Source organism: Lithobates pipiens, unplaced genomic scaffold (genome assembly GCF_037356315.1).
Source record: "Lithobates pipiens isolate NorthernLeopardFrog02 unplaced genomic scaffold, aLitPip1_a1.2 Scaffold_22, whole genome shotgun sequence".
Lineage (NCBI taxonomy): Eukaryota > Metazoa > Chordata > Amphibia > Anura > Ranidae > Lithobates > Lithobates pipiens.
In genome coordinates this window covers 24,946,127-24,960,988 of record NW_027507784.1, presented here as the reverse complement: position 1 = coordinate 24,960,988, position 14,862 = coordinate 24,946,127, and the positions used below count along the sequence as shown (strand labels likewise).

Genomic DNA, 14,862 nt, shown 5'->3' with positions numbered 1-14,862 from the left:
CCCAAGCTGCAGCAAAATATTAGTTATCTAACATCAATTCAGAAATGTATTGAAACCTCAAACTTGTTTTTAGCCCTCAACTATGCTACAACACCAAGTTTAAAGAGTATAGTGGGTAAAATTTAATTAAAAAAAAAAACTTTAGTATAGTCATGTATTAATATTTGGATATTTGGTCCAAGTGTCTGATTAGTATAGGATTAAAGTTTTTCTCTAGCCAAAACTTTTTTTTATTTTATTTTTTTAGATTTTATATAAGGAAAGGTCAGGCCTGTCAGGTTTTTATAACTGTCTGTGTCTCCTCTATAGGGGATTCCTCCGCTCTGTTTGTCCTGGTGGCCACCAATACCAAGACAAAAATGGGAATCCCAAAATGTAGGGTTGTCATGAGATCAGGAGGAGAGGGGAAATCTTCCAATGGGGGCAAATACTCTGATAATAGCTGTCAAGTTTGGAATTTACTTTTAGTTCCCGTTGGATTTCCAATACAGGCGGTGAAGAGAAACCTCCTCAGCAGGACACAGACAGCAGAAATTAATCCGGGAGAGGTTTAACCCTTCCCTACTCTATATACAGATGAATGGTAACCTAAACGTATTTGAAGAAGATCTCAACTGGCTATATCCATAAACCTAACTACAATTTTTATCCTCACCATAGTTCTAAATGCAACCATTTATACAGTTTAATTAGTAAAGTCTGCCTGTTTCATTGAATGTTTGTTGTTAGTCCTAATACTTGAATTGATTAAAGCGGATATCTGGGCTTCACTGCCTTAAATATGTCTTCTTTACTCATCTAAAGCTTCTTTGGTCCCAAGTCGTCTCTTCTCTTCGGTGTACAGGAGGCAATATCCTCCTACAGGTGTGCACACTTCCCATTGGCTAGTAGTTACATAGTAGGTGAGGGCGAAAAAAAGACACAATTCCAACCTATGAGTCGTGTAAGGTAACAAAATGCAGATGAAAGCACCACACCACTATTAAAAAGGTCCATATACAATTCATTCCAGTGAAAGTCAAGGAGAGAATCCAAAGTATAACAAACACATTTCGTTGTCCAAAAATGCCCCCTTCATCAGGGCTAAAAGAAACATAATAACATCTCTGTATCAATACAATATCAATACAATACCCCCTTCTCAAGGCCATAATTAAAATAAAATACCCAATAGCCTACAGTATTGGATGTATACAAAATAATGTCTGGTAACCAGTGGCGGCTGGTGCTCAACATTTTTTTTGGGGGGCGCAAACAAACTGAAAAAAAAAAAAAAAACATCAATTGCAGCCTCACTGTGCCCATCGTATTGCAGCTCTTGTGCCATCAAATGCAGCCACTGTGCCCATCAAATGCTGCCACTGTGCCATCAAATGCAACCACTGTGCCCATCAAATGCTGCCACTGCGCCCATCAATGGCAGCCACTGTGCCCATCAAATAGTGCCACTGTGCCCATTAAATACCACCACTGTGCCCATCAATGGCAGTCACTGTGCCCATCGAATTGCAGCCACTGTGCCATCAAATGCAACCACTGTGCCCATCAAATGCTGCCACTGTGCCATCAAATGCAACCACTGTGCCCATCAAATGCCTCCACTGTGCCCATCAATGGCAGCCACTGTGCCCATCAAATAGTGCCACTGTGCCCATTAAATACCACCACTGTGCCCATCAATGGCAGTCACTGTGCCCATCAAATGGTGCCACTGTGCCCATCAAATACCACCACTGTGCCCATCAAATGCCACCACTGTGCCCATCAAATGCTGCCACTGTGCCCATCAAATGCTGCCACTGTGCCCATCAAAAGTTAACACTGTGACCCCCCCCGCCCGCTGGCCGTCTGCCCGGCACTTACCCTATCTCAATGGGGCAGCGGGTGATGGCAGCGAGCTGTGTCCTCCATGCATCTCCTCCTGATAGGCGTCCAATATCAGAGCCTGTCATTTCAGTCAATCAGGTGACGGGTTAAATACCCGTGCTTCCTGATTGGAGGTTCACTGTTCTAACACACCTGGGTGAACTGCGATGCATGAATCTATCCATTATTCATATAGGGGGATGGCTGCAGAGAGGGGGCGGCACCCGTGTGCCCTTAATGGACCAGCACCGCTGGTAACATTAAACTGACAATCAATATACTGTACAATACCCTCAGACAAGTGTTGGAATCTGAATAATAAAACATACCATTTTACCATACCAATGTTACCTGACATTTATTTTTATGACCCTGGGGAGGGGGTTGTGTATGGATTTGTTTTTGATATGGAGATGTCCTTACATTTCCTCTATGCCTGATGAAGGGTAGGTATTTGGACCCCTGAAACATGTTGGCTACTCTTTGGAATGTTCCTCTGACTCTTTTGGAATAGAGTTATATCTGGTCCTTTAAAGTGGTAGTAAACCCGCTGAAAATTTATTTTTTTGCATACCTGCAAAGGAAAAGGCATAATGAGCTAGTATGCACCGCATACTAGCTCATTATGAAATACTTACCTTAGAATGAGGCCCTGACATCTCGCCCGATACACGCCGAGGGAGCTGACATGTTCCCTCGGCATGTCTTCCGGATATCGCGGCTCCGGCGCTGGGAGTGGTGATATCGTCACTCCCGCGCATGCGTGTGGGAGATTTCTTTCCGGCAGGGTCCGGCGTCTGCTGGGCTTCCAGCCGAGAAACCCCTGTGTGCATGGGCCGTTGCAATCAGTGGCTCATTGCCAGGGGAATATCTCCTAAACCATACAGGTTTAGGAGATATTTTTTTTACCTACAGTTAAACCTTATTATAGGCTTACCTGTAAGTAAAAGTGAAAAAAAAAAAGACTATATAACTGCTTTAAACAGTGGTGTTGCACTGCAATTTCCATTTTGATATCATTACACTACAAGCCAAGGAGACCATGGAGATCCTTTAGGGTGTAGAGCTGCCTTCCCGGGAACCAGATTATTTACATCAACATCAATACCACTAAGATAACCCTACAGGACCAGAGCTATTTTTCCACTTTCTATTGGCTGTGCAGTGGTGGGGTCCTCTCGGGATCCTGTGGAGGAGTCTGCAGCAGTACCATCATTGAGAGGAAATAATGGGGACCAGCCATTACAGTGCTGGATTTAGCAATTCCCCATGCCAGGAAACAGAACCAGTGTGGGACCCAGATGGCAGAGGTATGTGGTGTAGAGGGTAGCACTCTCGCCTAGCAGTAAGAAGGGTTGCTGGTTCATATCCCAACCATGACACTACCTGCCTGGAGTTTGCATGTTCTCCCTGTGCTTACGTGGGTTTCCTCCCACACTCCAAAGACACACTGGTAGGTTAATTGGCTTCTGTCCAAAATTGGCCCTAGTATATGAATGGGAACCTTGTATTGAGAGTAGGGACTGATGTGAGTATGCGATGTACAGGGTTAGGGACAATTGTCGACATGCACCCTCACTCACTTGGGTTGAACTGGATGGACTGGTGTCTTTATGTAACTATGTATGTGAGTATATCCTGCTTTACATGGTAAAAAAAACAAAAAAAAACCCCATACAGAGTGGGTTGGAGAGGAATTGGAGGGCAGGACAGGAAACACAGGGAAGGGTTTTGGATCTGAGCACATTGCACCATCACCACGATCCAGTAATTCAATGCCTCTTCTCCAGGTATTTCAGAAAAGGTTTGATGGGAGTGAGAATTTTTATCGAGGCTGGCAAGACTACAAGACCGGATTTGGACGAGCTAATTCTGAGTATTGGTTGGGTAATGCTTTTATTTGACATCCTCCTGAAGATCGATCTTCACTTGGCTGACTTTATTTTAATGTCTGCAGCTATTGTGTTCTGTCACACTTAAATGATTCAGATCAGCAAACGCATTTAAATATTACACAAAGAAAACCAGAGTAAATCCAAAATGCAGTTTTTAAAAGATGCTGTTATGTTTTGAATCATTGTCCTGCTGCATAACCCAAGCACACTCGAGCTTGAGGTCAGGAACTGATGGCCGGACATTCTCCTTTAGGATTTTCTGGTAGAGCTCAGAATTCATGATTCTATCAATTAAGGCAAGTCACCCAGGTCCTGAAGCTGCAAAGCAGCCCCAGACCATCAGACTACCACCACCATGTCTGACTGTTGGTATGATGTTCTTGTTATCAAAATCTGTGTTGGTTTTACGCCATATGTTACGGGATGCACACCTTCCAAAAAGTTCACTTTTTGATTCATCAGTCCACAGAATATTTGCCCAGAAGTCTTTTGGATAATCAAGATGCTTTTTGGCAAATGTAAGATGAGCCTTTGTGTTCATTTTGGTCAGCAGTCACTTTCGCCTTGGAACTCTCCCATGGATGCCATTTCCACCCAGTCTTTTTCTTATTATTGAATCATGAACACTGGCCTTACCTGAGGCAAGTGAGGTCTGCAGTTCTTTAGATGTTCTTCTGGGTTCTTCAATCTGCTCTTAGAGTCATTTTGGCAGGCCAGTCACTCCTGGGAAGGTTCACCACTATTTCAAGTTTTCTCTCCGACCACAAAGCAAGGTCCATAAAGACATGGATGAGTGAGTTTGGGGTAGAGGAACTTGACTGACCTGCACAGAGTTCTGACATCAACCCAATAGAATACCTTTGGGATGAATTAGAGCGTAGACTGCGAGCCAGGCCTTTTAATCCACATCAGTGTCTGACCTCACAAATGCGCTTCTGGAAGAATGGTCAGAAATTTCCTTAGACACATTCCTAAACCTTGTGGATAGCCTTCCGGGAAGAGCTGAAGCTGTTAAAGCTGCAAAGGGTGGGCCAACTCAACATTGAACCCTACTGACTAAAACTGGGATGCCATTAAATTTCATATGTGTGTAAAGGCTGGTGTCCCAATATTTTTGACAATATATTATATATCAATATGAAGAGGGTCCCCAGCAAGTTTTCAAGCTAGCCAGCAAACAACCCCAACCAGTTTCAACTACTCAGATTAAAAGAGAGGCTTTTGTTGAATACATTTACAAATACACATTGAAGCCACAATGCCTCACCAAGGCATCCCTGTAGAGTGTAAATGATAACTCAAAACCAGTCCCCAGCCATGGGGCATGTATGAGCAGTGTATAAACTAAATGTAGGCTCACCTAGTGACAACCCCTTTATGCTTAAAAGTACAGAACCACACCAGGAGCACAAACCTTGTCTGCAAAAATGCAAAAATGCATACATATGTAATATATATATATATAATTTTTTTTAATAACCTCCATCTTTTCCAGGTCTGGAGAACATCCACCGCATCACCTCTCAGAGGTATTACCGCCTGCGAATCGAACTCACAGATTTTGATGATGACTCTCGTTTTGCGTACTTCAATAATTTCTCCCTTTCTAATGAGAGAGACGACTACAGACTGTATGTGGTGGACTTTCAAGAAGGGAATCTATGCAAACCTATTGGTAAGGATTAAGGAACTACAGCCAGATAGCGGGCAAAGGCAAAGGATTACATTTGTTAGAAGGATAAAGGGATAGATGGATACATATCCCTATTTAAGTTTTTTGAACTCATCTACACTCTCCACTGACACCCCCTAACTGTGGAAGGGAGTTCCGCATCCTTACTACTCTAACAGTAAAGAACCCCCTACACAGTTTTATATTGAATGGCTTCTCATTGAAATTCATTGCGTGGCCGCATGTTTCCTTTAGTGATCCAAAACGAAAATGTTCCCTCCCAATGCTGGAGTCACCATTCAATGATTTGTATATCACTATCATATCTGCTCTTAAGCATCTTTTCTCCAGGAAGAATACATTTAATGTTTGTGGTCGTTCCTCATAACTGAGGTCCTCCAGACCCCTCATTAGCTTTGTTGCCCTTTTCTGGACTTTCTCCAGTTCTAGTACAACCTTCCAAAGAACTGGTGACCAGAATTGGAGGGCATAGTAGTAAATCCCAATTTTAATGCATGCTGATATTCTACTGGTCCTGCTTACTGTGGCTTGGCATTGCATTGCTGAGTCTGTCATCCACTAGGGCCCCCAGATCCTTTTCCATTATAGACTCTCCCTGAGGATCTCCCCCTAGGTAGTAACTTGCATGTATCTTTTTAGCTCCCAAGTGCATTTTTCTACATTGAACTTCAACTGCCATATAGCCCCCCCCCCCCCTCTAGTTTATTGAGGTCTTCTTTTAAAGTTTCTATATCCTGTTGTAACATTATTGCCCTGCTTAGCTTTGTATTATCGCAAACACTGAGATTGAACTTTTTTTCCAACATCTATGATCACGTTAAACAGCATTGGTCCCAGGACAGAGCTCTGGGTCACCCCACTCTCAACTCCAGACCATTCAGAAAATATATCATTAATCCCCACCCTCTGAATGTGCTCCTGCAACCAGTTTTCTAACCAGGTACATACATACATGCCAAAATAGCTACATTTTTAAATTTAACACTTATGGGGTACTGTATCAAATGCCTTAGTAAAATCTAGGTATACTACATCCTCTGGCCTTCCTCTTTACAAATTACAGCTCACCTCCTCATAGAATGTTAAAAAGTTGGTCTGGCAACAACAGTACTTCATAAATTCATGTTGGTTACTATTAATGATACTATTCTCATTATCAAATTATTGGATATGGCCCCTTATCATCCCCTCCAATAGTTCACATACTATTGATGTTAGGCTAACTGGTTTATAGTTTTCAGGTATATATCTCTACCCTTTTTTTGAATAATGATATCATGTTTGTTTTTTTGCCTATCAGCTGGTACCATTCCAGTAACAAAGCTGTCCCTAAAAATTAGGAATAATGGTTTGGCTATAACATGGCTAAATTCTTTGAGATCTCTCAGGTGTAAGCCATCTGGTTCTGGTGATTTATCCACATTAAGTTTTTCTAGTCTTATTTAAACATTGGTCTCTCTCAGCCACAAGAGTACATTCAACATATTGTTATTACCATTACGGTCTTGTTTATTATACTTCTCCTTTTTTTCCTATGTATAAACTGAGGAAATACATGTATTTAATACAGATAGATAGATAGATAGATAGATAGATAGATAGATAGATAGATAGATAGATAGATAGATAGATAGAAAATAGTTTGTGCATACATAGGCAGATTGGTAGATAGATGTACTGTATGTACACATGGCTAGATGGAAGGGTATATTTATGAGGTTTAAATGATTTGATAAGGTAATAGATAGGTGAATTTACTGAAGGTTGGGGACATGGAAGATTGGATGTATAAATGGTTGGATGGAGGATGAATGGATGTTTAGATAGTTAGGTGGGTTGATGGGTGGATGCGTATGTAGTAGTTAGTGGATAGATAGTTGGTTAGGAGGGTTGATGAATCCAAAATGTCCATAGTGACTGCAGTCGTGATGAAACATGTGCAGAAGTACCTTTCTATATACTTAGGATTAGGGATGAGCTTCAAGTTCGACTCGAACATGAGTTTGACTCAAATATCGGCTGTTCAATCGTTCACCAAATATTGAACATTATGGGGTGCTCACGCCAAATTCAAGTGGCGTGGCATGCCCCATAATGCATGGCATAATCGCAGTGCATTGCTGGCTGATGATTGGCCAAGCATGCACTATGACCCACATGCTTTGGCCAATCACAGCGCCATCAGCAAAGAGAGCCATAATTGGCCAAAGGCAAGGGGCATTTGGCCAATTATGGCTCAGGGGTTTAAGTCCACACCCCACACTATATAAGGCCATCTGCACATCAGCCTTGTGTAGTGTGTTGCTGGCGGAGAGAGAGATAGAGAGCGGAAAGAGAGAGAGAGAGTGTCATTTCATTTACTTTGAGCAGGCAGTTTATTCAGTTACCTAGATCTCACTGCAGACCATTCCTGCTGTACTGTTTCTAATATAATTCAGGCAGGCAGTTGATTCAGTTAGCTGCAGTGTTTGGATATATATATACAGTCAGACTGGTATATATATATATCCACTGTATCCATTTTAGCTAGATCTCACTGCAGACCATTCCTGCTGTACTGTTTCTAATATATTTCAGGCAGGCAGTTGATTCAGTTAGCTGCAGTGTATGGGGGATATATATATATATATATATATATATATATATATAGTCAGACTGGTATATATATATATATATATATATCCACTGTATCCATTTTAGCTAGATCTCTCTGCAGACCGTTAATGCTGTACTGTTTCTAATATGCTTCAGGCAGGCAGTTGATTCAGTTAGCTGCAGTGTATTAGTTCAGCTAGATCTCACTGCAGACCGTTCCTGGTGTACGCATTCAAATACACTTTCAGGCAGGCAGGCAAGTGATTCAGTGATCCGCAGTGCATTAAATATATATACAGTCTCCAACATATATATATCCACTGCATTCCAGTCTAGCCAAGCCTATATCTGACTGCAGGCCATTGCTGGTGTACGTTTTCAAATACACTTTCAGGCAGGCAAGTGATTCAGTGATCCGCAGTGCATTAAATATATATATATATATATATATATATATATATATATATATATACAGTCTCCAACATATATGTATATATATCAACTGCATTCTAGTCTAGCCAAGCCTATACCTGACTATAGGCCATTCCTGGTGTACGTATTTAAAGACACTTTCAGGCAGGCAGGCCAGGCAGGTGATTCAGTGATCTGCAGTGCATAAAGATATATATACAGTCTCCTACATATATATCCACTGCATTCTAGTCTAGCCAAGCCTATACCTGACTGCAAGCTATTCCTGGTGACATTTTTCTGATAAACTTCAGGCTGTGTTTTGCTAATCCCATTTTACAGCATGTCTGGAAGGCCACCAAGGAAAGGCAGACGCTCACAGGCGAATAAAAGAGGGCAAGCAGGCTCTGTGTCTACAGCCAACAGTGCTAATCATGGGCACGATCCATCCTCAGCACGTGGCTGTGGGGCACGCTTGTCCTTTTTTTCGACAACTGGCCGTGTTGAGCCACAACATGCAGGAGAGTTGGTAGAGTGGATCACAAAGCCGCCCTCATCCTCCTCATTCTCTGTCACCCAGGCTAAGACAAGTTTGGCTGCCAATGCAGCTGCCAAAGTGGCCTATTCCATCGGCTCAATGGCATCATCCACTCCTTTCCTAACCCCACCATCATGTCCTGAGGAGTCCCCCTAACTGTTCGACCACAGTGTCAGGTACATGCTGCAGGAGGATGCGCAGCGTTTTGATTATGATGGTACCCAGGTTGAGGATGAAGGCAGTAGCATGAGCCCAGAGAGAGGAGGTGCCCAAGAAGGACAAGAAACTGGTAGTCATGTTCCTCCAGCTGCAGTATACTGCCAGGTTTGCTTCAGTGGTGAGGTGGGAGGGGATGATGAGGTCACTGACTCTACGGGGGTGCCTGATAGAAGAGAGGAGGAGGAGGCACATCTCCAACGAGGCAGGATGCCCTCCAGGGGCCAGCTTAAGGACAGCCAACTGACTGCATCAGAGCTCCGCATGTGCAGGGCACTGCTGACTCCGCTGGTTTTTTCAAAAGTTCTTTGGTGTGGGTCTTTTTTGAGATGTGTGCAGCAGATCACACCATTGCTGTTTGCAACATTTGTCTGAAGCATTTCAAGCGTGGCCAAAACAGCAGCCGCTTGGGCACCACATGCTTGACCAGACATATGTCGAGCTCCCATGCAGTCCATTGGCAACAGTACTTAAAATACCCACACCAAAGAACAAGGCAGACCTCTCCTTGCTGGGATCTCCAACCTCACTATACCTTCAGTCCTCTCAGAGACCTGTACTGAGAGGAATGAAGGTGTAGAATTGGGTGTCCAAAGCACTTGTGGGCAATCTGCTAGTGGTACACCTAAATCCGATTGTAGCAGGCAAATTTCCCTACCCCAGTTGCTAAACCTTTGAAAGAAATTCGGTCCCAGACATACACATGCTCAGCGGCTAAATGCTAGTTTGGCTAAATTGCTAGGATTCAAACTGCTGCCTTTTCAGCTGGTAGACTCTGCCCCCTTTTGAGAATTTGTGGAATGTGCGGTACCTCAGTAGCAGGTTCCCAAACCCCATTTATTTTCTCGGAAGGCCATTCTGGCTCTCCACCGGCATGTGGAAGGCAATGTCTTGGACTCGCTGGACAGGGGGCGGTCAGCGGTAAGGTGCATATTACCGCTGACTCATGGTCCAGGAAGCATGGACAGGGACGTTACCTATCTTGCACCTCTCTCCTCCACCCCCTCCTCTTCTTCTTCCTCCATGTCCTCTTCCTGTGCTTTGTCCTCGGAACCAGCGGTGCTCCGTAGGAGTTCAAGGGGCTACGCAAGTACGAGGCAAAAAGATGCCATGCTGTGCTTGTGCTGGTGTGCTTGGGGGACAGGAGCCACACTGGGGCAGATATGCTGTCAGCTCTGCAGGAGCAGAGGTGGTTAACACCACATCAGTTTAAGCCAGGAATGGTGGTTTGCGACAATGGCACCAACCTCTTCTCTGTCCTCAGACAGGGACAACTGACCCATGTGCCCCGTTTGCCTCACGTCTTTAACTTGGTGGTGCAGCGGATCTTGGGCAGGTACCCGGGCTTACAGGATGTCCTGAGGCAGGCCAGGAAAGTCTGTGTGCATTTCCGTCAGTCATATAATGCCAGTGCTCACCTGACTGACCTCCAAAAGGAATTTAACCTGACCAAGAACTAATTTGTGACATGCCCACCAGGTGGAACTCAACGTTGGCCATGCTGCAGCAGCTGCACATGCAGCAGAGGGCCATCAATGTGCACCAGGACAGGGTCAGAGAAACTTGTTTTTTTTCCCCATGCCAGTGGGCCATGATCAGGGATGCATACAATGTCCTGTCACCATTTGAGGAGGCCACGAGGATGATGAGCAGTGACAGTGCATGGATCAGTGACACTGTACTTCTTATCCACCTGTTGGAGCACAGGCTGCGTGGAATAATAGACAGGGCACTTAAGGCAGAACAGAATCAGGAAGAGGAGGACCCGCTTACCTCTCAAGGCTCCCTTTATCCAGACAGTGTTGCTGCTTGCCCGCTGATCAAACAGGAAGAGGACAAGGAGGAGGAGGATTGTGTCATCATGGAGGTGGAGCCTGGCACTCAGCATCAGCAGCAGTCTTTTAGGGATCATTTACAGTCCCAAGAAACCCGTGGACTTGTACGTGGCTGGGAGGAGGTGGCTGCGGCTCATGTCTTCCTTAGTGACCCAGAGGACTCCGGACCGAATGCCTCAGCTAACCTATGCTGCATGGCCTCCCTGATCCTGCAAAGCCTGCGGAAGGATCCTCATATTCGTCGGATCAAGGAGTTGGATCATTACTGGTTGGCAACCCTCCTTGATCCACGTTATAAACGTAAGGTTGCGAACCTTATCTTGCCATTGCAGAGGATGAAACATCTTTCATGAGGCCTTGCTGAAAGGTCTGTGCAACGCGTTCCCAGAGACTGGGAGGTTACAAATTCCTGGTCCTAGACAACGTGTTGCTGAGGCTTCGGTCAGTCACAGAAGGAGTGGTGGAGAAGGTGGCCGTCTGACCGATGCGTTCAGACAATTTTTTAGTCCACAGCTCCAAGGTATGATTGGTTCCAGCAACCATCGGCAGTGTCTGATTTACATGGTGCAGGAATACCTAGGGGCAAGATCAGACTTGGACACCTTTCCCACCGAAAATCCTCTGGGTTACTGGGTCTTGAGGATGGATCACTGGCCATAGCTTGCACAGTATGAAATTGAGCTACTGGCCTGTCCTGCATCCAGCGTTCTTTCAGAACGCACATTCAGTGCTGCTGAAGGCTTTGTAACCGATCACAGGGTGCGCCTGTCCACCGACTCGGTTGATCGACTGACCTTCATAAAAATTAATCAGTCTTGGATCACCACCAGCTACCAAGCACCTGATGCTGATGTAACCGAATTGTCAGATCCCTTCAAGACTGTCTATGCTGATGCTGAGTGACTATTCTGTTATGCTGAGTGACTATCTTCTTCTTCCTCAATGATCATTGTAAGCACATTTTTGGTTCTGGGCGCCGCCACCAGTGGCTAAGGCCCAATTTTTCAGCTTGTGTAATTACAATTTTTGATGGAATACTTTGCAGCAGGGCTCATTCCTGCACTCCAACTAGAGTATCTGTGAGGGGTTGCAGTGTTGTGGCACCAGTGCCTAAGGCCCAATTTTTCTGCCCCTGTTCAACAGGGACATGTAATTACAATTCTTGATCTAATATTTCACAGCAGGGCCCATTCCTGCGCCCACCAAGAGTAACTGTGAGGACTTACAGTGTAGTAGCAACACCACCACCACCAAAGGCCCAATTTTTCTGCCCCTGTTCAACAGGTGAATGTAATTACAATTCTTGATATAATATTTCACAGCAGGGCTTGTTCCAGCACCAACCAAGAGTAACTGTGAGGACTTACAGTGTTATGGCACCACCACCACCACCAAAGGCCCAATTTTTCTACTACTGTTCAACAATGGCATGTAATTACAATTCTTGATATAATCGTTCACAGCAGGGCCCGTTCCAGAGCCCACCAAGAGTAACTTTGAGGGCTTACAGTGTTGTGGCAACACCAACACCTAAGGCCCAAATTTCTGTGGAGCATATAGGACAGGCCCCTACTTTCAAACATCCAACTTACAAACATCTCCTACTTGCAAACAAAAGGAGACAACAGGAAGTGAGATGAAATCTACCCCTAGGAAGGGAAATTCTCTTTGCTTTATCACCAATCCTTGTTTCACTAAAAAACCCAAATTTTCAAAAAACATTTGTCATTGGGACAGAAAGTGAGGTTAAATCTTCTGAAGAGGTGCACAGGCAGCAAAAACAGGGGTGATAACCCTTCTTATGTTTTCCAAAAAGCTTAAAAATAGATTTTTTGGCTGGAGCTACACTTTAAAAATGTACCTGTTCAAAATGACAAACAGATTCTACTTAACAACAAACCTACACAGTCCCTATCTTGTTTGCACCGCCTGTATACTGCTGTTCCGATTATATAGGGCCTGGGTACCCCACGCTTTTCTTTTTAATTTGGGTGCGGGGTTCCCCTTAATATCCATACAAGACCCAAAGGGCCTGACAATGGACTGGGGGAGGGGGGTACCCATGCCATTTGTCTCACTGATTTTCATCCATATTGCCAGGATCAGACATTACATTAAAGCCGTTTTAAATAACTTTTATTCCTTTAAAAATGTCATTTTGTGCAGGGACTGTTCTAAGCACGGGAAACACTTGCAACTTCACAGGCATACTACATAGTTGCCAACGGTCCCCAATTTCCCGGGATTAGGACATTTTCGAATTCCCGAATTAATTTTGTCCCGGGAAATGTCCCGGGAAATTTGGTTTGTCCCGGGAAATTCAAATTCCCCACTAGAGGTCCGCGGCCAGCGGAGACAATGTCTCTGCCGGCCGCCATTTTAAAGAAGACCAGAAGCTGGTCTTCAATAGAGATGCTGTGGCGCCACCCACCCGCAGTTCAAAGTCTCCGCACGGCAACGACAGGATGTCGGGGGCAGTATGTCGGGGGGGGCCAGTCTGTGGATGACGGGGGTCAGTCTGGATATGTCGGGGGCCAGTCTGGATATGTCGGAGGCCAGTCTGTGTATGTCGGGGGCCAGTCTGGATGTCGGGGGCCAGTCTGTGTATGTCGGCGGCCAGTCTGTGTATGGCGGGGCCAGTCTGTCTGTATGTCAGGGGCCAGTCTGTGTATGTCAGGGGCCAGTCTTTTTGTATGTCGGGGGCCAGTGAGTGTGGATGTCGGGGGCCAGTGAGTGTGGATGTCGGGGGCGCCAGTGAGTCTGGATGTCGGGGGCGCCAGTGAGTCTGGATGTCAGAGGGAGCAGTCAGAGTCTGGATGTCAGAGGGCGCAGTCAGAGTCTGGATGTCAGAGGGGCACCAGATGTTAGGAGGACTGATGGGGACACCAGATGTGAGGAAGGTACCTCTGATGGGGCACCTGATGTAAGGAGGGACTCTGCTGGGGGCACCTGATGGCATCTGGTGGCAGGCAACATGGCTAGTGACGCACTCATGGCTCCCACTGATTCGGCATTATGGTGAGTTGAATGATTTCATTTTATATTACAATGTAATAGAAATAATACGCTTCAATCATCCTGACACCATAACAATCATGGCGCCGGGATGATTGAATCGCTAACACAAGGTATTTGGAGTATCATTATCTGCTGATTGTCAAACTCTGGAAAACACATATTGCTATTGTGGTGTAGGATCGGGGGGCTGCTGTCCCTCCATCCCACCCCCCGCCCCCCTTTCCCTCTCCCTCTCCCTCTCCATCCCGCATTCATCTCAGACACTAACCACACCCCTTTGAGCCACGCCCCATGTAAGCCACGCCCACTATTTTACGTAAACCACACCCATATTTTGGCGCATTTTCACCCTTTCCTATGCCACACCTATAACCGCATGCCCCGCCCCCTAATTATAACACAACTCCGCCTACTGCCAAAAAAGTGTCCCGATTTTTTTTTTTTACAATGTTGGCAACTATGATACTATAGACACCCCCCAGGTATGATATTTAAAGGAATATTTCACTTTTTATTTCACTTTAAGCATCATTAAAATCACTGCTCCCGAAAAAACTGCCGTTTTTAAAACTTTTTTTTTGCATTGATACATGTCCCCTGGGGCAGGACCCGGGGTCCCCAAACCCTTTTTAGGACAATAACTTGTATATTAGCCTTTAAAATTGGCACTGTTGATTTCTCACGTTCGAGCCCCATAGACTTTAACGGTGTTTAAATGTTCATGCAAACTTTCGGTCCGCTCGCATGTTCTGGATGCGAACCGTACCGGGGGGTGGGGGGGGTTGTTCGACTCAT

The 14,862-nt window shown here is 45.0% G+C and overlaps 1 protein-coding gene across 4 annotated transcripts in view; it reads left to right on the top strand.

Annotated features, from left to right (window-relative positions):
• LOC143923435 (microfibril-associated glycoprotein 4-like) overlaps positions 1–14,862 on the top strand; it is a 197,330-nt gene that overhangs the window by 172,056 nt on the left and 10,412 nt on the right. For all 4 annotated transcript variants that reach the window (XM_077447096.1, XM_077447097.1, XM_077447098.1 and 1 more), the window contains 2 exons: positions 3,657–3,753; positions 5,257–5,436. In XM_077447096.1, coding sequence (XP_077303222.1) covers positions 3,657–3,753; positions 5,257–5,436 — 277 coding nt within the window. The remainder of the gene's footprint in view (positions 1–3,656; positions 3,754–5,256; positions 5,437–14,862) is intronic.